The sequence below is a fragment of the Ailuropoda melanoleuca genome, chromosome 6 (assembly GCF_002007445.2).
Source record: "Ailuropoda melanoleuca isolate Jingjing chromosome 6, ASM200744v2, whole genome shotgun sequence".
Classification (NCBI taxonomy): domain Eukaryota; kingdom Metazoa; phylum Chordata; class Mammalia; order Carnivora; family Ursidae; genus Ailuropoda; species Ailuropoda melanoleuca.
In genome coordinates, this window is record NC_048223.1 from 10,516,132 (window position 1) to 10,535,890 (window position 19,759).

The 19,759-nt window shown below is 42.6% G+C and overlaps 1 protein-coding gene across 6 annotated transcripts in view; it reads right to left on the reverse strand.

Moving 5' to 3' along the window:
- Positions 1 to 1,220: 1,220 nt before the first annotated feature.
- Positions 1,221 to 19,759, reverse strand: part of ARMC8 (armadillo repeat containing 8) — a 105,880-nt gene continuing 87,341 nt past the window's right edge. For 4 of the 6 annotated variants that reach the window (XM_034661941.1, XM_034661942.1, XM_034661939.1 and 1 more), the window contains 5 exons: positions 19,240 to 19,389; positions 18,161 to 18,256; positions 13,340 to 13,435; positions 8,843 to 8,915; positions 1,221 to 3,345 (listed from right to left, as the gene is read on the reverse strand). In XM_034661941.1, the coding sequence (XP_034517832.1) occupies positions 3,176 to 3,345; positions 8,843 to 8,915; positions 13,340 to 13,435; positions 18,161 to 18,256; positions 19,240 to 19,389 (585 nt within the window). In that variant the 3' untranslated portion in view covers positions 1,221 to 3,175. Of the gene's footprint in view, positions 3,346 to 7,365; positions 7,460 to 8,842; positions 8,916 to 13,339; positions 13,436 to 18,160; positions 18,257 to 19,239; positions 19,390 to 19,759 lie in introns of all 6 variants that reach the window. The other 2 variants (XM_034661943.1, XM_002923331.4) reach the window with 1 other exon arrangement.

Consider the following 19,759-nt stretch of genomic DNA (forward strand, 5'->3'; position numbering starts at 1 on the left):
AAATGTGCAAGGAGCAGGACTAGGGCAGCACCAGCCCCTATCCCAGGTAGCAAGGTGTTGGGACCTCCTCCTGTCAGCTCTCCATTAGAATCTGGGGACAGTCTCCCATTTCCCAGGTCTCACTTTCATGTCTGCCCTGTGGCAAGGGAATTTCCTCCCCTGCCAACCACCTCACCAACCACCACATCCCCGCCCCCCATGTTCTGGGTAGATGTCCTTGGCTTTCTGTTTCTAGGGAGGCCAGAGATAAGAGGTGCTTCTCTACATTTTAGAGACGGGGAAAAGAAGGCTTTCTGTTTCTAGGAAGGCCAAGAGATAAGAGATGCTTCTCTACATTTTAGAGACGGGGAAAAGAAGAGCACCTGGGCATCCTTGCAGAGGGAGAGCAGTGGCTTGTGCATGGGGCCGCTGGTCATCCGCCAAATTCTGGGCCTGAGTCCAGTGAGTGGTGGCAGCGGAAGAGTGGCATATGTAGGGGGCTGAGGAGAGGATGGAGGCAGTGGACACAACACTGGGGAGGTCCTGGTGGCTGGGAGTGGCCACCTGTAAAAGGTCTGGTAGACTTCAGGAGGCCAAGAAGTGGGGTTCCCAGACTGCTGCAGATACCCCCTATAGCGAGGCTGTAACCACCACAGGGCACCAGCCCCCACTCTGAACTGCAAAGTCACTTCCCAGCCTCTTATTGACCAAGAATCATAGGTTTCAAAAGCCAGGACACATCATCTTCCAATGTTTCCTAATGTTCTAGACATTCGGAAAACAGACTCCTTTTTAGAAGTTGCCGTGATTTTTTTCTTGGCTTTTATTAGCATGTGTTAAAATCATATTATCCAAACACTACCAGAAGAACATATATTTTTCTGCATAAAGTGCTTAAGGAAAAAAAATGCAACTTATTAAATTGGACATTCTTTTCTAGTTCATAAATTTTGGGTTACAATCAGGGCACAAAAGGAGAAACAGAATGCAGTATTAGAGGGAGCGAGAAGCTTAGTGAAGGACTTGGGTGGAGACACAGACCACGCCCCATTCCTCCCACTTCCTTGCTGACTGAACACTGCACCTGCCTAAAGCAGCAAACAGCTTTGTTTTAATAAATACATTTTTCCTTCATTCAAATCAGAACAGTTAATTATAGTAAAGCACTTTTTCTTTGACCATCTGTTTATAGCCACAGGCAAGATTTATCCGCAGAGTTTAAGTGTGAGAGTGTTATTTCATTGGGCTTTCAGCTTTCTAATGCTATCTGGGTTCAAGATTGTCTCAGCAATTCATTATTGGTTTCCTTAATATTTACCTGGTACTTTAAAATACCGACTCTATAGTGTTTGTGTTACGAATGCCAACCAAGGATATTTTCTCAGTACTAGAGGTGTCAATGAGTAGGCCTACATAAGGCTTTATTCCCAATAAACTCGATTTTCTTTATACTGCTGTTCTCACATTAGCACTCTGATGGTCGCACAAAACCCAAGTCCCTGTTGTGACAGATTTTTAAATTGGTGATGTTCTGAAAAAACAAAACAAAACAAAACAAAACACCAACTTGGAAATCTCTGTGTTTGAATCTTGGGTGGTCGTGTTGAGAACAGGAAAGATTGCATTAAATACACTTAAAAACATTCATTTGCAATCAAACATATTTAAATCCTCCAAGGAAGGTGCAGGGTGGTGACGGGGTGGCTGCGGTGTGAGCAACCCCATCAGGAGTGGCTGGGAGGCTTGGGACTCTGCCAGCGGCACACACTCATGGCAAGCTTCTGGGCCACAGACCTCGATTCTGGGCCGCAATGCCTCTGAGCTTCTTTTAGCAAAGGGAAAGGAAGGCTGGTTGTTCCTCAAACAGTCAAGAGCAACCTCTGCTGAGTTCACCTTGAAGCTGCCCCAGAAGCTGGAGCCAGATGCCAAGCTAAGGGCTGCAGAAGCGCGAAGGAGCACTCGCTGTAAAAGAAGCCGTCTTCCATCCTCTGGGGAGAGTCCCTTTCCCTTGCTCAAACTTCAGTGCTTTGGGCTTCATGCAGGAAAAGATCTCAGCCACATGTCTTACTCAAATTTTGATCTCATTTTACAAAAGCACACTGAATAGCAGTCCTGAGTGACTAGTAGAATTAGCTGAGTATCGCTAAGAGAAAAACAGCTTTCTAAACGACCGTGTTCTTTGCTTCTTTCTACAGATGAGTCTGTAGAACACTTTAGTCTCACAGTGATATATGCTGTTTCAGGAAGCACAAGGCGATCAGACTTTGTTTCCACGAAGTGATGACCTACTTTAGTTTGAGCATAAGGTTCCATGACTGGCTCTAAATCCTGCCAGATATCCCTACGCCAGTGACAGGATTTAGGGCCTTTGGGAGGCTCCTGATGCCCAGTTCCTGCCAGAGTCAGGGCTGGCCTTTCACTATCAGTAGTTGTATTTCCCCTTGATGGTTCAAAAACCTTATGGTGACTCCGTTGCCTCACTCCACTACACCCTGTCCATCTGACTTGGAAGCCTGAGAGCTTATTGAATTAGGCTGAAAAGAGGCTCTGTACCTGCTGATATTGACGGCAGTAAGATGCTAGCTTACTGTTTTGCACAGCACCATATATCATGCCTGTTACTCAGGCCAACTACAGCCAACCTTTTTTTCTTCTTTTTTTTTTTGTTTTTTTTTGTTTTTTTTTTTTTTTATAAAGAAAATCTATGTAAGTTGAGGTTCAGAAATGCATATATTTTTTACTTACAAATATTCATCTGACCAAAATTCAACATAACCTTTATGGAACACTTAACAATTGTTTTGTTTTTAAAATAACATTTCATTCAAACTGTATATAATTCAGTAAAGTTTTTTTATACAGCAAGCAATGCTTAAACCCTGGAAAATCTGTAGAAAAGAGATTTTCACACAAAATAAGAAAAGAAAAATTTGAGGTATCCCTCACATTCACACACCCATTCATTCTGACCCACGTGCACACACACGCACACACACCTGTGTGTGCAGAGACACATTCATTCTCACTCACAAAGTGGCTGCAGCATAGGCAAAAAATTGTAGGTCCAAAGGAAAATGATTGATTGTTCTAATAAAGAGTCCAGGTAGCTCAGAAAAAAACAAAACAAAACACAATAGTCCTCTGAGGAAATTACTACCTCAAAAAAATGTTCTCAAGATGAATTTGAGATCTAAGCCTACCAAATTGCTTTTGCAAAACAGCTCCCTGCAGTCCAAGGTGACTTGTGCAAATAGAAGGAATCAAATGAGGCTAGTTCCTGTACTTCCTTTAACAAGGATGTGGGATGCTTGCAGGTGCCCAGGACGCTCCCATCACGCCAGGTACTGCTGCAGTGCCATCTTTGCCCTGAAATCACAAAGTTCCTGTTAGCCATCATTTCAGAAGTGTAATTGAGGCATAAATCCTGTGGCTCAAAGATGGTAATGGGGGGGTGTAAAAAGATCCCCAAAGGGAACTGGGGTGAGCCCAGCTGGGTGACTACCATAAGGGGCAGAGATCTGTGGTCAGCAGATAACTTCAAACCCATGCTGGCTACATTCCTCTTCCTCGTTCTCTTAGGATGGGCTACTCTTGTCCTTACACCTGCTGTGGTAACATTCTATAGTTTCCCTTTGTCACTGGCATTTGGCTATAATGGACCCAAAATTCTTTACTTTGTCCTATTGCCATGCAGGTTTTTAGCAGGTGCTGCAGGATACTGGGGAGGACACTTAGGGTTCTGCGAAGCTAAGACGAAAACTGACCCAGGGAGAGGCAATCAAGTGCAGATTAGGAAGTGCATGGGGGGCCTAGAACCCATGACCCAAGGCTGTCTCATGGTTCAAATGCCTTCAAGTTGAGGAAGGAGGTTAGAGTTCCACCTCATTCTTCTCATCATGCCTGCTGACACTGACTGGCATGGGATGTGGGTTGTTAGGGTGGCTGGGATGAAGGCAGCTAGTTGGAGAGGAAGCAATGTGATGTGGGCAGTGGCCTCACCCATCCTGATCCTTGTAAGTGTCTTCCTTTGAGCTGGGACTGAGGAGGACTCCTTCACTACTCCAATCATGAGCTTGGTAAAGTTTCTCAAGAGGCTACAATTGTGGGAATTAGGAGGTCAGGTTTTAGCAATGATCTCCCTTGCTAAGTTATGGAAAGAAATGGCTAAAATGTTCAGTTACTACTAGCCGATGAAAGTAAGCCAAGGTGGACTGGGATGCAATAAGCTGGATGCAAGCGCAGTCTCCAGTGAAGTAATGGGTATGACCTACAGTTTTAAAAGTGGCTACTAAGGGATGTCCTTGTAATAACCTAAGACTCTATATAGTAACTGCAAATAGTCCAATCCATCAAAATGGAAAGCCCCGTACAGATGGTCTCCGAGTTATGAGCAAGTTGGTTCTACAAGGTCATTTTCCTACAAAAACAAGCTTATGAATGATGCCACAGGCTACCCCCCCTTAATGACCATCTACCTCACCTCACAATCCCAAGGCCCTTTGAGCCTGAGGTGGAAAGGGCTGTTTGTCAACAGCTCCTCATCTCTAAGTGTTCGAACGTCAAAGGATCACAAAGCCTTAAAGACAGAAGGAACCTGAGAGATGTCTTCTTTAGGTAACAGACTCCATATGCCATTGTGGGAAGGTCCATGTGAGGGTTTTGACGAAAATGAGAACTACCAATTCAGACTCCTCCCGAATCTTTCTCAGGGGCTGCCTATGTCTAATACCTCAGAGATCATGACCCTATTATCCTCCTGCTACCTCTTAGTATCTTAGGCATCTTTCAGATGGACGGTTCTTGAGGCAAGATCATCTTTCCTTAGATGGACTAGGTAGGGTAGCTCAAACCTTGATTCTTTTAATGCAGTTTAAGAACTGCTGAAAACTTATATGCTATACAAACATGGGGAAACAGCACCAGACCGATCTAAGTCATTGTAGGCTGGGGCTGAAACCTATCGTACATCCTGCTGTGAGGCCTCTTTTAATGTTCCCGGTCATCCCGGAAATGATTTCGAGCAGAACTATTTTCATTTCTGGACGAAAATGAAAAAAGACACCCAGGAAACGATCTGGCCCTCAGCCAGGATAGACGGGCTGACAGAGCGCACCACTGAAGTCAGCAGCCACTAGTCCTCAAAGCACAGCTCAAATCTGGCCATCAGCAAGTACCTGCATGTCACTTGCCTTTGATGGGACACTCACCTGAGCAGCAGCCTTGGGCTGCAATTATTTGGGGGATTTGTCTTCTTTAACCTACTGGACGGCAAGCTTCAGGGAGGCAGGGGCCCAGCCTGCTCTGTGTGCTCCAGAGGCTGGCAAAGCCATTCACTTGAGGAGTAATTACCAAGCACCTTTTCCCTTCATTGGGCAGACAAGCAGGCTGACAGCCATGACACAGTGTCGTATGTCCTATGGGTGCTACAGGAGTCCCTGGCAGAAGGGGTCCCCTGACAAAGCCGAGGGTAGAGAATGGATCAGGCAAGACCTTTTGGAGAAGGTGACAACATGATCTGAGTTGTGAAGGCTAAATGGCCATTGTCCAGGCATTCTCTTCCCTTGCTTTCAGGACAACTCCTGTGCCGGGGTCTCTGCCTGCTTCACCAGTTTTCTTCCTGTTCTTTGCTGGATCTTTTTCATTTTCCCCTAAACGCTAGAGGGCTCCAGAGCATAGTCCTTAGCCCTCCTGTCTTTCCTCTTACTGGTGACTTCATCCACGTCCATGGCTTTATATACACTCCTAGTTTACACATATCCTCAGCCCCACTATCCCAAGAAGTCCCTTGGATATCTAATAGCACCCAAAACTAGGCATGTCCAAACAAGATCTCTCCATTCTCCCTACCCAACCCACTTCTCTTGTATCCCTCATTATCTTGGTAAATGGCCACACCCTATCCAGTTGCTCAGGCTAAAATTCTAGGCATTTTCCTTTCCTCTCTTTAATATCCTACACATTGAATCCCTGAGAAAATCCTGTTGTCTCTATCTTTAGATTAAATCTTCTAGATTAAATCTAGAATCTGAACGCTTCTCAATATTTCTACCACTACCACCTTCATCTCTTACCTGTATGACTAAAATAGGCTTGAACTGCTCTCCCTACTTCTGTTCTTGCCCAGGTGATTCTCTACACAGCCACCATAATGATTTTACACAAATTCAAGGCAGATAGGGTCTCTTCAGCTCAAAACTTTCCAATGACTTCCCATTAAACTCTGAATAAAATCCAAAGTCCTTACTATGGTCGACAAGGCTTTTCACTTGCTCCCCATTACCTCCTGGAGTACACTTATTACCACCCTACCCCTCATTTATTTTTCTGCAGCTCCATGGTCTTCCTGTTGTTTCCTGAACATGCCAACCTCATTTCTGCCTCAGAGCCTTGCACTCACTGTCCCCTCTGCCTGGAACACTATTCTTCTGAACATCTGCCTGGCGGACTATCCCATTTCATCCAGGTCTTTGATCAAATGTCACATCCTTAGAGAGGCCTTTACTGGACAATCTATCTGAGAAGAAACTTTCTTACTCTTCATTCCTTCACCTTGCTATTTTTCTTCACAGTTCGTCTCATGAACTGCTATCATATTACATATTCATATGTTTATGGTCTGTACTAGAATATAAGTTCCACGAGGGCAAAGACTTGATCAGTTTTATTCATCATTATATCTCCAATGCCTAAAACAGTCCCTGGTAGAGGTTAGTATTCAAAAAAATATTTGCCGAATGAATGGGGAATTCAGAGAACAGGGGACTGGGATGGCAAACCAGATGGAACAGAATGTGTAAATGCATGAAGATGTGATACTGCAAGAGGGCAAGTGTGCCTGGAGGACAGGGTGGGGGAGTGTGAAAGCGAGCTGCAGAGGGAAGGCTGTGGTAGGAGGGAGTGTACACAGCCAGGAAGAACATTTCTGGCTATTTTGAGGGTAGAGGGATCTCTTATTATGATTCTTGCCTCTCCCAGTAAATGGTGAGGACAGGAACCCCTCAGTGGTCACTGCCATATTTTCAGCAGCCAGGCCAGGCTTACAGAAGGCAGGTGCTCAGTGAGATTTTGAGATAATGGATGTTTTTATTATTGGCCTTCCTTTCTATTTTAATGTCAAGAGAATGATCCCTGGATCTTCTCCAGATAGACACTAAGATGGCTCAGGCTCATGTTAACTCACAGTAAGAAGAGATTCTTTAATATTTTGCTAATTATTAGTTTATCTTTTACTCAAAAGCCACATATTTGGCTCACAGAAGATTAAAAAAGGAATTCAAGAATCTAAAAGATTTTAAGTTTGGCAAAGTAAATTACTAAGCAAGCCAAACCCTTTCATAAAAGAATCCAACATACCCCAAAGCAAGGCCCTTTTACTTTAATACTCACTTGTCACAAAGGTTTGAATCTGGTGACTGACTCAGTTTGTGTAGAATATCTACGATGCCCATGTCTCGTAACTTATCCTGACGTTCTTGTGAACCTAAGAGATTAAAGCTAACAGGTTACTGGGAACATGACCCAGGCAGTTGCTCTCCTTATGTCCAATCAACAATCTAGAGCATTACCAGGGTCCTTCACTCCCCACCCTTCTACTCCCCTCATCCCCAGTGAAGTTGGATTGCATCATGCTTGGATCCTCCAACAACACTCTAACTGGTCTCTCTGCTCCTTGACCCTCCTTCCTGCAGTCCATCCTGGGTTCTGCTGATAGATTAATTTCTCCAGGGACTATAGGATCAAGGTTAGATTCCTCAACCTGGCACAGGCCCTCTGCCATCGGCCAGGCTCTTCCTACTCCAGACAGGTCTTATTTTCCCCTTCTGTTCTCTTCCACCCTCCTCTGACCTCCCAGCACTTCTTGCGGCCCCTTGGTTAGCACGTGGCAGTTCCAACTTCATACTGCTCTGTCTGATCTTCCAACTAGACTAGGACTTCCTTGAGGGTGGCTCTGTTTCCCTAGCACCTGGATGGTACTTGGTCTCTAGGCCTATATGACAAATCCAACCTCTCCTCCTTCCACTTTGTTCTAGACACAGTGGCTGGGTAGAGTAATTCTCTTGGAGTCTTTCCTTCCCATGAAGAACCTGCAGGGACTCACTCATGCACTGATCTCCTCTAGACCCAGTGAACCAGAATCTCTAGGTGTAAAAACCAGAAATCTGCATTTTAAAAAGTTCCTGAGTGATTCTCATGCAGTCAGCCCAGCACCGAGAACCACTGCTCTTCCACATGTTTGCTACATTGGCTATACATTGGAATCACCTGGGGAATTAAAAAAAAAACAAAACAAAAAACTTATGCCCACAACACTCCCCCACCCCGAAATTCTGATTAAACTGGTCTGGTGCAAAAATCCTCAGGTGACTCTAATATGCAGTCAAGGTGGAGAACCTCCGATCCACAGAGGCCACCTTACAGACTGGCTGTTTCACTAGTCACACTGTATTTCTCATTTCTCACCAAGACACCCTCTTCTCCATTAAGCTTACGTGCCTATAATCCTTACATGTGCTTCCTCTGCACACAATGAAAGACCAATCTGCCCATCTACTTCCACCTCTCATCTTCTTCAAGTACATTGCCCCAACCTCCTCCTCAGCTCTCTCGAGGGCATGGACTGCCACTTATTTCTCTAGGGTCTCCTTTAAGCCCATCCTCTGTAATCTGCTGCAGTGCTGACTCCAAGGTGGGGCTCAGTGTTAACAGTCTAGCTGACCCTGGCTAGTCCCGTGGATTCTCATACCAAGGTGACTCGGCTGGATGCTCGGGACCCACTGCGTGATGCCTACACCTAGGATCTCAGGGGCATTTGCTGCCTTCCCTCCCATAATATTCCTCAAAACAGATCTCACCAATCTCTTACCTTCCTCTTCATTCCATATGAGGTTTGATATACAAAACATAGCGGCAAGCTGCAGTTTCACATGTGAATGCCCCTATTTGATGTAGAAAAAGAAAACAAATATGGGGGTAATCTGATTTGAGGAATTTTTTTGACAACATACCATAGGCAATTCTGATAGGCTCAAAGTGTGAAGCAGGACCCTCAAACTCAAATGTCTTGAGGGGCCACAAAGTTAGCACTAATGGGTAAATGGGTTGTGCTAAAGACAAGAGAGAATGGTGGGAAATCTGGTAAACTGGGGAGTGAAGACTTGCCAAAAGACATTCACATTCAAATTTTAGAAACCCTCTGACAGGCCAAACAAAACACTTCTAGGGCTATAACTGTAGTTTGCAGTTTATCACTCTATCCATGCACACAAACTGGCATAGGATAGGTCTATGCTTTAGATGTAAGCTATGCATGATCTACACCAAGAAACTTTCAGGTCACGAGTGGACAATAAATTGGATGAATGTGCCCTTGGTATTCAGCTATTGATTACCTGATTCAAATTACTCTTATTTGGGGGGTTGTCCCCCAAAACCTGTCTTTACTTGATTCATCTAATGTTTCTACTGTTGTTAAGGAGCCTCCTATTCTTCTGAAACACAATTCTCATCATATTCCCACCAGCCATCTCAGGCCAGGCTATCAGGCACAATTCTTATTTTTCTTTATGTACTGAAAGTACAACCACTTTTGTTTAAGTTAGATTATTTAGCCATACGGAGTGCTTCCTCCTAATAGTAAAACAATCTCTACAGATGATTTTCCTATAGGTCAATTAAAAAAAAGTCCCCAGTACTTTTAAATAACATGACTATCTAGGGAAGTATCAGTGGCATAATATGCTCAATAGTTTCTTGAAGGATGAGATGGACTTACTTTGCCCTGTAGGACTATATTTCAGCCACGCAGAGACAAAAGTGGACATGGCTTCCTTCACTAGAATGCTATGGCTGGTGATTCTTTTTTTTCCTTTTACCTGCCAAGACTTTTAAAGAGATGCCCAGTTCAGGCTCCAGAAAGACAAGATGGAACAAAATTTATCATTTGCTCTCGGCCTCAGGTCATGAATAGGTATCTGTTGAATAAATGAACTTACACAAAGTACAAAAATAAGTGTTTACAATGTATAAGTTCATTCAATACATATTTTTTGGAGGAAACAAATTGCTGTGGAGAAAACTGGAGAGTGGAGGGGTGGGAACATAATTTAGGTAGAGAGCACAGAAAAGATCTCTGTGAAGGAGCCAACGTTTAAGCAGAGACTTAAAGGATAGGAAGGTGCCAGCTGTGCAAAGAGCAAGGGCCTAGGGGCACTGAGAGGAAGGAAAAGTTCCTGAAAAGGTCTGAGGTAAGAAGGAGCTGTAGGGCTCATGCATATTGAGAAGGCAGAGTGGAGCAACATTAGTTCAGGGAAGCAGGTGTGGTCAAATTGTGGGCCTTTGTGGGCCCTAGAGAAAGGACTTTAGATTTCTCTGAGTTGGCAGGAAGCTCCTGAAAGATTTAACCCGTGGAAAGTGAAGATCTGATTTACATTTCTAGAAGGTCACCTGGGCTGAATGGATTGGAGTGACAGTGCAGAGGTGTCTAGGAGGCTATTATGGTCAATCAGGCATGAGATGCTATGGCTTGGTCCAGGGTGAGGGCAGTGGTGATAGAAAGAAGCGAACAGAATCCAGATCAGGTCTGGAGGAAGCGCTGACAGGACTTGCTCATAAATTGGATTAATGAGCTGAAAGAGCTAGAGAGATCAAGTTTGACTCCGAGGTTTGAGCAACAGAACAGACGGCAGAGCCACTGCACTGAGGCAGGAAAGAATAGGAGAGAAGAGATTTAGGTTTAGGGGAGATACTTAAGAATTCATTTTTAAATACCAACTTCAGGAAGCATCAGACAGGTGCATGGAGATGTAAAGTAGGCAGGAGGATATAGGAGTCCAGAGTTCAGAAGACAAGTCTGGAAGTACACCTTCCATGTGACCCTCTTATCTTGCTCCTCCTACCCTCTACCCCCCATTAAGAAAAGAACAAACATCTGTAGAGCTGCAAGTACCATCATGAAAGCTTGTTGTCATGGCTTTTGAAAACCAGTAACCATTACTGTGGTTGTGTTTTCTATTATTGATACTATGGAAAGTATAAATACTGTAATGCATATTCTATTTATCGAACCCAGAAACCAAAAAAAGCATAGAGATGATAGTAAAAGCCAAGGAACTGGATGAGATTCTCCTAAACCAGTGGTTCTCAACTCTAGCTGTACATAAGAACTGCCTGGGGAACTTTGAGAGATATTGAGAGAACGAGTGGGAGGAGGGGCAAAGGCAGAAGGAGAAGCAGACTCCCCGCTGAGCGTGGAGCCTGTTGCAGGGCTCCGTCCAAGGACCCTGGGATCATGTCCTGAGTTGAAGGCAGACGTTTAACTGAATGAGCCACCTAGGAACCCTGCCTGGGGAACTTTTAAAAATCCTGATGCGTAGGCTATAACCCAGACCTATTAAATCAGAATCTTGAAAGGAAAGGGACAAGGCAACCATCCTTGAAAGCTCCCTGGAAAATGCCATTGTGCAACAAAGATCACAAACCTCAGGAGAGCATGTAGGAGAGAAAAGAAGAGGGGCTAGGGCTAAGCTGGGAGGGACAGTGTATTGAAAGCTAAGAGAAAGGAATGTTTCCAGGAGGAGGAAATGGTCAGCTGTGTTGAAGCCTGCTGTATCTGAGGTGAGATTAGAAGAGAAACAGTCCTTTGTATTTGGCATCATGGAGGTCACTGGTGACCTTAAGCAGAGAAGTTTCAGTTAAGTGAGACAATGGAGGCCAGATGAAATGGGTTAGAATGAACTTAGAGGTGAGGAAGGAGATAGCATGTGCAGAAGATGCTTTTAAGAAGTCTGGCTATGGGGCGCCTGGGTGGCACAGCGGTTAAGCGTCTGCCTCCGGCTCAGGGCGTGATCCCGGCGTTACGGGATCGAGCCCCACGTCAGGCTCCTCTGCTATGAGCCTGCTTCTTCCTCTCCCTCTCCCCCTGCTTGTGTTCCCTCTATCGCTGGCTGTCTCTATCTCTGTCAAATAAATAAAAAATCTTTAAAAAAAAAGAAGTCTGGCTATGAAAAGCAGCACAGGAATAGGTGTATCTCAGTGGATATATGGGAAATCAAGAGTAACTCTGAAAACATTAGAGATGCTATGTGGATCTGGTATTGGAAAGATAAGGGAGTTCCTGATAGAAGCAGTAAGGTTTTCATTCAACAAATATTTACTAAGCACATATTAAATGCCAGGCATTGTCCAAGGTGACAGATATACAAATGTGCACAAAACACATGGAACTCTGCCCTCATGGAACTTAACACTCAGACACCCAAACACATATGTATCACTGTAACTGAGCTACTGCTCTGAAGGGAACAGAATGCAGTAACAAAGAATAACTCACATAGATAAGAGCCCACAAGGAAGTGTCAGCTGAGGTCAGATCTGAGAGGTGAGAAGGCATGCCATGAAGGAGTGGAGAGAAAAGTGTTCCAGAAAAATGAACCAGAATGTGTAAAGGTCCTGAGGCAGGAAAGAACATGCACAGCCTTTTCAAGGAACAGGAGGTCAGTGTCATGAACAAAGGAAAGGGGAATGAGAGGAGTTGGGGACATGGATGAGGTGGGTCATGCAGGACATCACAAGGGGGATAAAGATGTCATTCAAGGTGCAACAGAGAGCCACTGAAAGACTGTGGCTCCTATTCTCTTAATAAAACAAAAGGTGAGGTCACCACTAAGAGTGACGAGGTAGAGAAAAGGTAAGGTTTAAAGAATGAGAAGGCAGGGGTCAGCTTGCTGAACAGTCACAAGGGGGTAGTAGGCAGTGCTGAAATTAATATGAAACCAGTCAGCCTGGTTCTGTACCTTTCTCTGCAGTTGCTGACTCTGACAGGCAGGCAAAAAGAAGGCAGGTTCACCCACAACTAGGGTTTTGCTAGAAGATAATGACAGAATGAAAAGATTGCCAGATTTGGCAATGGGCAGTTTCTGGTGATGACAAGATCCATGAGATGGCCGTGGCAGGAGGTGGCTGAGGTGTTTGCAAGTAGGTAGCAGATTGTGTTTTCAAGCAAACAGGTCAAAGAACAAGTGCCAGAGGTGCTAGAGGCTTAAGAAGTCAGGGACTTCAGATAGAAGCCTTGAGAGGGAAGACAGGGATGTGGACACACTGAAAGAAAACCAAGGGCGCAAGTCTTCACTGATTAAGAAGGTCATCAGGAGACAAAAAAGGCAGGGAGTGGGGTGATGAATGGGTCATAATACTGCCCAAATGGCACAGACTTCAAGGCCTTCATGTCTGCCTCTTTTTCTTCAGGATGAGGGTTCCTTGAATATGTTACACAGTAGTCTGTTCTTTGTTTAAATCTCTGCACAATTTGTTTTGGGCCTTCTAATGCAGCTACTACAAAGCAGTGAAAGGGACAAAGGCCTACCATGTAATACTTGATTTTCTGCAGGATGTCATCATTGGTCATAATAAGTTCTTTCGCTGTTGTCCCATCTGCTATGTTGGCTAAGATGCACAGTGTCTGGAAAAGAACAAAGGGCCGGTGATCAGGAAAGCTCTGAAGTCCCCAGATGCAAGCTCTCTCAAGAACTCGGGCACTTTCCACCTGAAGTACATGGATTCTCACAGGTTCCACTCTGAATGCTCTGATTTCTTATTTCTTGACAATACGGCCAACAAAAGTAACCACACTTAACAAAAGTCCACCTTAGGCAAAAGAAAACCCAAACATTTCAGTACTTTCTTTTGGGGCATAAGCCATCACTGGGTAAGGGCAGCCATGTCTTATACATATCAGTCAAAGGGAAAATGTGAATTGTTATTATTTCATTTCTAAGAGAAACTCGTTACTAACCCAACCAGGTTTTTTCAAAAACACAGTCTCTTTGGTGGAAGCATCACAGGTGCTGCAACTTCCCTCCCTCTCCCTCCAAATGCTTCTTGCTCCTGAGCTCATGACCTTCTGGGGGAAGGCCTGGATCCTAGTCCGCTAGCCATGTGCATTTAGGACTTCTTGACTTTTTCAAACTTGATTAGAGGAACAAAAAGGTAAGGAAAACGTGTGAAGGAGCTTAGTCAAGCTTAGCGTAATGAGACTGGAGGGAGCCTGTGCCACTTGGCAGGACAGTGTAATTTGAAAATAACCACCACACTGGTACTGGAGGGAATTTCTTGTCAGCTGTTGGGAATCTCACAGCCAGACCAGCAGGAGGGCAATGTTCAGAGAAAAGGTGAAAGGACTGTGGAAAGGTTACTGAGCCAGTGTCAGTCTTTGCAATTCAACGAACATTTACTGAGCACCTACAATGTGCATGCACTCTGCAGGGCATGAGGGTCAGACAGGAATAAGACACACTACCTAACTGTGAAGTGGTCACACAATTACAATTCACTGTGGTGTGACAGAGGAAAAACAGGACAGAGAAAGCATGAAGTGCACTTGCTTAACACTGCAAAGGTCAGGGAAGGCTTCTTGGAGGAAGCAACACAGTAAGTCCTGGAACACAGTAAGCACTCAAAGAAAGTGATGAGAAGTGGGAATGGGGTCTAAATTCAAGTAATTTTCTCCAAACTTAACCTTTCTTTTGGTAGACTTAGGTTAATTAAGCTTGCAGATTATAGCTAATTGACAAGATTGTTTTCTTACTATGGCCTAAAGCCTCAGATGTAAAGAGTGTGTGGTCTTATTCTTCCTAGATTAATACACTGATTAGGAAGTGAGTCCGGAGTGGCAAACATCTTTAGCCTCATCTAGGGAAGAGCTACCCCTCTCTTACCCACTAAGACAATATGAGGGGGATTTCATGAAATATTTCTGAGAATAGGCTTGCTCAGCAAGACAGTCAAGTGATTCCCCTTCTTGGAGTGTTAGAATATACCCATGCATCCTCAGGCTTGAACAGCATGGCAGCTGAGCTACAGTTCTGTTTTAAAGCCCCCAACCCTTACTGTAAAAATGTTAGAGAGATCAATTAGTTCTTGGGCCAAGCCAATTTAACATATAAGCTAGTGAGCAGAGAGAAAAGCTACACAAACACGCATGTCCACGCTCACACACACACTCATGTGAACAACTGGAAAGTAATGATAGAGTAGGGATAGGTAAATTATGGCCTGTGGAACAAATCCAACCCACTCCGTTTGGTAAACAGAATGTTATCGGAAGATGGCCATGCCTACTTGCTTACATATTGTCTATAGCTAGCACAGCACAGTTCAGTAGTTGCCACAGAGCCTGAATGCCCTACAAAACTTAAAATATCTATCTTGCCCTTTGTGGAAATAGTTTGCCAATCCCTGAAATAGAAAAACAGAAAAGTAACAGGGGGAAAAATATCAATGAAACCAAAAGCTGCTCCTCTGAAAAGATTAAAAAAAAAAAACAAAAAACCAAAAAAACCCTGATAAACCTCTAGTCAGGCTGATGAGGGAAAAAGGAATTATCAATATAAAGAACAAAAAAAGGGAGACTGCTAAGAATACTACAGACTTTTAAAAGATAACGAGAATATTATGAACTATTTTATGTTAATNTTAAAAGATAACGAGAATATTATGAACTATTTTATGTTAATAAATTTGAAAAAGATGAAATGGACAAATTCTTGAAGGACACAAAATACCAAAGCTGACTCAAGAAGAAATTGATAACCTGCATACTCCTATTTCCATAAAAGAAACAGAATTTAGCTAAACACCTTTCCACAAAGAAAACACCAGGTTCCAGATGGCTTCACTAGTATATTCTACCAAATTTAAGAAAGAAAGAATACCAATGCCTTATGCTTCATAAATTCTTGGAGAAAACTAAGGAAGGAATACCTTCTTCTCATTCCCTGAGGCAAGCATTATCTCAATAATCAAATATCAATATCAAAACCAAACAAGGACATCACAAGAAAACTACACATCAGTATCTCTCATGAATATAGACGGGAAACATTCCTTAACAAATTTCAGTAAATCAAATCCAACATCATATGTAAAGGATAGTACATAATGACATTTTAATATGGTGTATCTCTCCATTTTATTTAGGTCTTTGATTTCTTTCATTATCAGTGTTTTGTAGTTTTCAGCACAGAGCTCCTGCACATATTTTGTGAGATTTATCCATAAGTATTTCATTTTTTCTGAGCTACTATAAATGGTACTGTATTTAAAATTTCAAATTCTACTTTTTCATGCTAGTATATTAAAAATACAATTGATTTTTCTATCTTGTGGCCTTGGCTAATTCACTGATTAGTCTAGCTTTTTCTCATGAGCCCATGGCATTTTCTACATCGGCATTCATGCTGTCTGGAAATAGTCTTATTTCTTCTTTTCCAATTTATATGCCTTTTATTTCTTTTTCTTGTCTTAGTGCACTTGGTAGCAATTCCAGTACACTGCTGAATAAGACTGGTAACAATGGACATATTGTCTTTTTCCCAATTATAAGGACAGTGATAGCCATGTTCACTATCTTGACTGTGGTGATCATTTCATGGTATATACATATGTCAACATATCACAGTATATATTTTAAATATATGTAGCTTATTGTATGTCAATAAACCTCAAGGAAAAAAAAAAGCTGAACTATCAGAAGTGTCTGAGAAGAATTAAACTTCCAGCTAACAACNCAACATATCACAGTATATATTTTAAATATATGTAGCTTATTGTATGTCAATAAACCTCAAGGAAAAAAAAAAAAGCTGAACTATCAGAAGTGTCTGAGAAGAATTAAACTTCCAGCTAACAACCAGACAGTTTAAGCCTCCCCATCATCACTTACTTCTGCACCATTACCAAAATCTGTATGAAAGAGTATAATTTGAGTCCTGTCAGAACACATTATTGTCGTTGGCCTTTCTTTTTTGCCCTCATCCAAATCTTGCCTCATGTTTTTGCCTTGCTTCACTTTTCAAGTTAGTGGAATTCTATTTAGGTGAGCTGTCTTTATAGAAAAAAATTCCTATGCTCTTCAGGTAAAATAGTTTAAGTAAAATAGCTGGGTGTGGAGTCTGACATATGGCTTGAACTCACCACCGTGACACTGAGACCTGAGCCGAGATCAAGAGTTAGACACTAAACTGACTAAGCCACCCAGACACCCCGAGGTAGAACAGTTTATTTTGAGCAATGCATTCTTCTTTATTGTTATGTTCCAGTAATGGATCACGTTCAACCTAGTTTTAGTGATGTCTGAGATTATAGTTTTTCTACATTAAATTTTTGTTCACCAGAAAACATGGTTGTTTATTATTGAATTTTAAGAAAAATCACTAAAATGTCCATCTTAAAACCACTATGTCAAATCTATTGCCTTTTTTGCTCACAAATTCAATTACAGCTCCTACATCCTACCACTCTTACTTCCCGGACTATTCCTTCTGAACTCTGCCAAGTCACTCTAACTCAGGAACACAGAGAATGCAGAGCATGGGCCTGCAGTTAGACTCTAGGTTCAACTTCCCACTGATGACCTTGGGGAAGGCTCCTCCACACATATAAGTATACAGCTCAATGAATTTTAAAAGTAAACACATCATGTAGCCAACATCTATGTCAGAAAGTTGAACATTACCGTTGCCTCAGATCTTGTATTAGAAATTAAAGTTTGTGGGTGACCTTTCTTTTTATGACAAAACATATACTATGTTAAAAAAACTATAATAAGTCCAAGAAAATACAGAAAAGTAATTCTAAAACTATCCCCTGATGAATGCATAGCCTCTGTATTTTTATGCCTATCCTACACCTGCCCTACTGAAAGACAACAGAAAGTACAAGTATGGGATAGGAATAAAGAATAGGGATACATTAGAATAAAAAAACGAAAAATGACTCCAGCATAAGGGATTATTTGATCAGGGTGTTGCAGGAATTTGAGTTCAGAGCATGGTGGATATAGAGAGCTGGAAATGACGACTCTGAGAGAGTGGACTCAGTCTAGGATGATCGAAGGTGGTATCCCTATGGAGACAGGGACAGTGTCTACAGTGCATGACACAGAGGGTGAAACTATAGATTCTGGTAATATTTTCTTCTATTTTGGGAGAAGAATCAGGGGTGGTGGAGGATCATTCTCCTCAAATCTTTCTTGTCTCTAGAGTATCTTCCATCTCAGCACTCTGTCGTTGGCAGATTTGAATATTTCAGGAGACTCCTAATGAAGATCCTTCTTGGTATTCACACTCAGAAGATATTCCTCAGGGGGAAATAAATGAGTGGAAAAAAAAAGGGGGGGAACACATACCTGCTCTTTGACCTCAATGTTATGCTCCCCTTCCAGAATAAGGGTGACAGCTTGCATAATCTGCTTTCCATGAGTACTCATTATTTTATCTATATGCTGCAAAAACAATGGGAAATCCACAGTTATCATCTGGGGAACAAAGAAAAAGATCACAAAAAGGAACAGAAAGCTTCTAAGTTAAACAACATAACGCGCAACTGCCTGAAAGAGAACACCATTGCATACGGAACTAGGTGCCAAAGAATAGTGTTTATTATAGCATAAAACTGCATTTTGCCTTCTGTGTGTGTGTATTTATGACTTGAAGTTTAAAAAGAACATAGACTTGGCCTGATAGGACACAGAAAAACAATTACTGGGGATCCTCAAGCCCAAAGATATTAAAGAAAAAGGAACTTTAAAAATGGATGGAGAATGGAGAGAAGACAGAGACATGGAAAATATGGCACAGATTTACTAATACCCTGGGGTACAAATGTACAAAGAAGGCTCAGAAAACAAGTGAGGCACAAAGGAACCACCCGTTTCTTCATCTATCTGAAGGCCACTGACACTGTTGCTCAGGGAACAGCAAGAGGGACCCCAGAAAAAGGCTCAGCCTCTCCTGCTTTGATATATACCCACCGTTCCCTACACTGACATCTTCAGAGGTCAGTCCAGTAAATGTTGGCAGCGTGGGGATTAGTCCATGGAATAACATTAAGAAGGATTCTCTAGAGGGAAAGAAGCAGTGGCCCCAGGAGTAAGTGATTTAGGCATATGAGAAAACCCATTCTAGCCAGCAAATCAAGTAAGAATAAAGTAACAAATCAAGGCAAGCTCATATCCAGCATGGAGTAAGGAGAGGGAGACAGGACAGGCAGTGTAGGAGTGGAGGGTCAGGTGGCTATATGGTAAAGCACCTCCCAGATCACCTATGAAGGTGACAGGTCTAGATATCAACTTCTCAGTTCTCTGGGAAGGGATAGCATTTGAATCACACTTCTGAGCAGATGTTGATGGGAGAAGTGAGGGAGGGCAATGTTTTGCATTGCATATGCAGGGGCAGCTAATGTGGAAACCTGGATGATTTTACTTACAGGCCGAGTAGAGAGGAGATTTCTAAGAAGTCCCAATGTTTTCATCAGCACATTCAAATCTGAATCTGATAATAACCGGAACAGCTGTTCAGTACTCAAACTTCGTAAAATATCTGCTTTTATTTTTTGTTCAGCCTGAAAGGCCATATTCTGAAAGGATTAAAGAAATTTCAAAAATAATGTTTAATTTGCTTTATTAAATTATATTTTGATAGTAACTGACAATTTTCAAAGTACAAACAGAAGCTGCAGATAACTTAAGTCACATTATTTTTCTGATTCCCGTTAATTACCTATAATTCTGTCAAGAGAAAAATAGCTATCAATCCTATATATATTCCTGTATAAGGAATAGGACAACTTACTGATATGAGCATTTCAGTGTCTTAAGATTTGTCCAATAAATTCAAAATCTACTGTTTCTTTTAAAAAATTATTAACTTATTTGGGGCGCCTGGGTGGCATAGTCGTTAAGCGTCTGCCTTCGGCTCAGGGCGTGATCCCAGCGTTCTGGGATCGA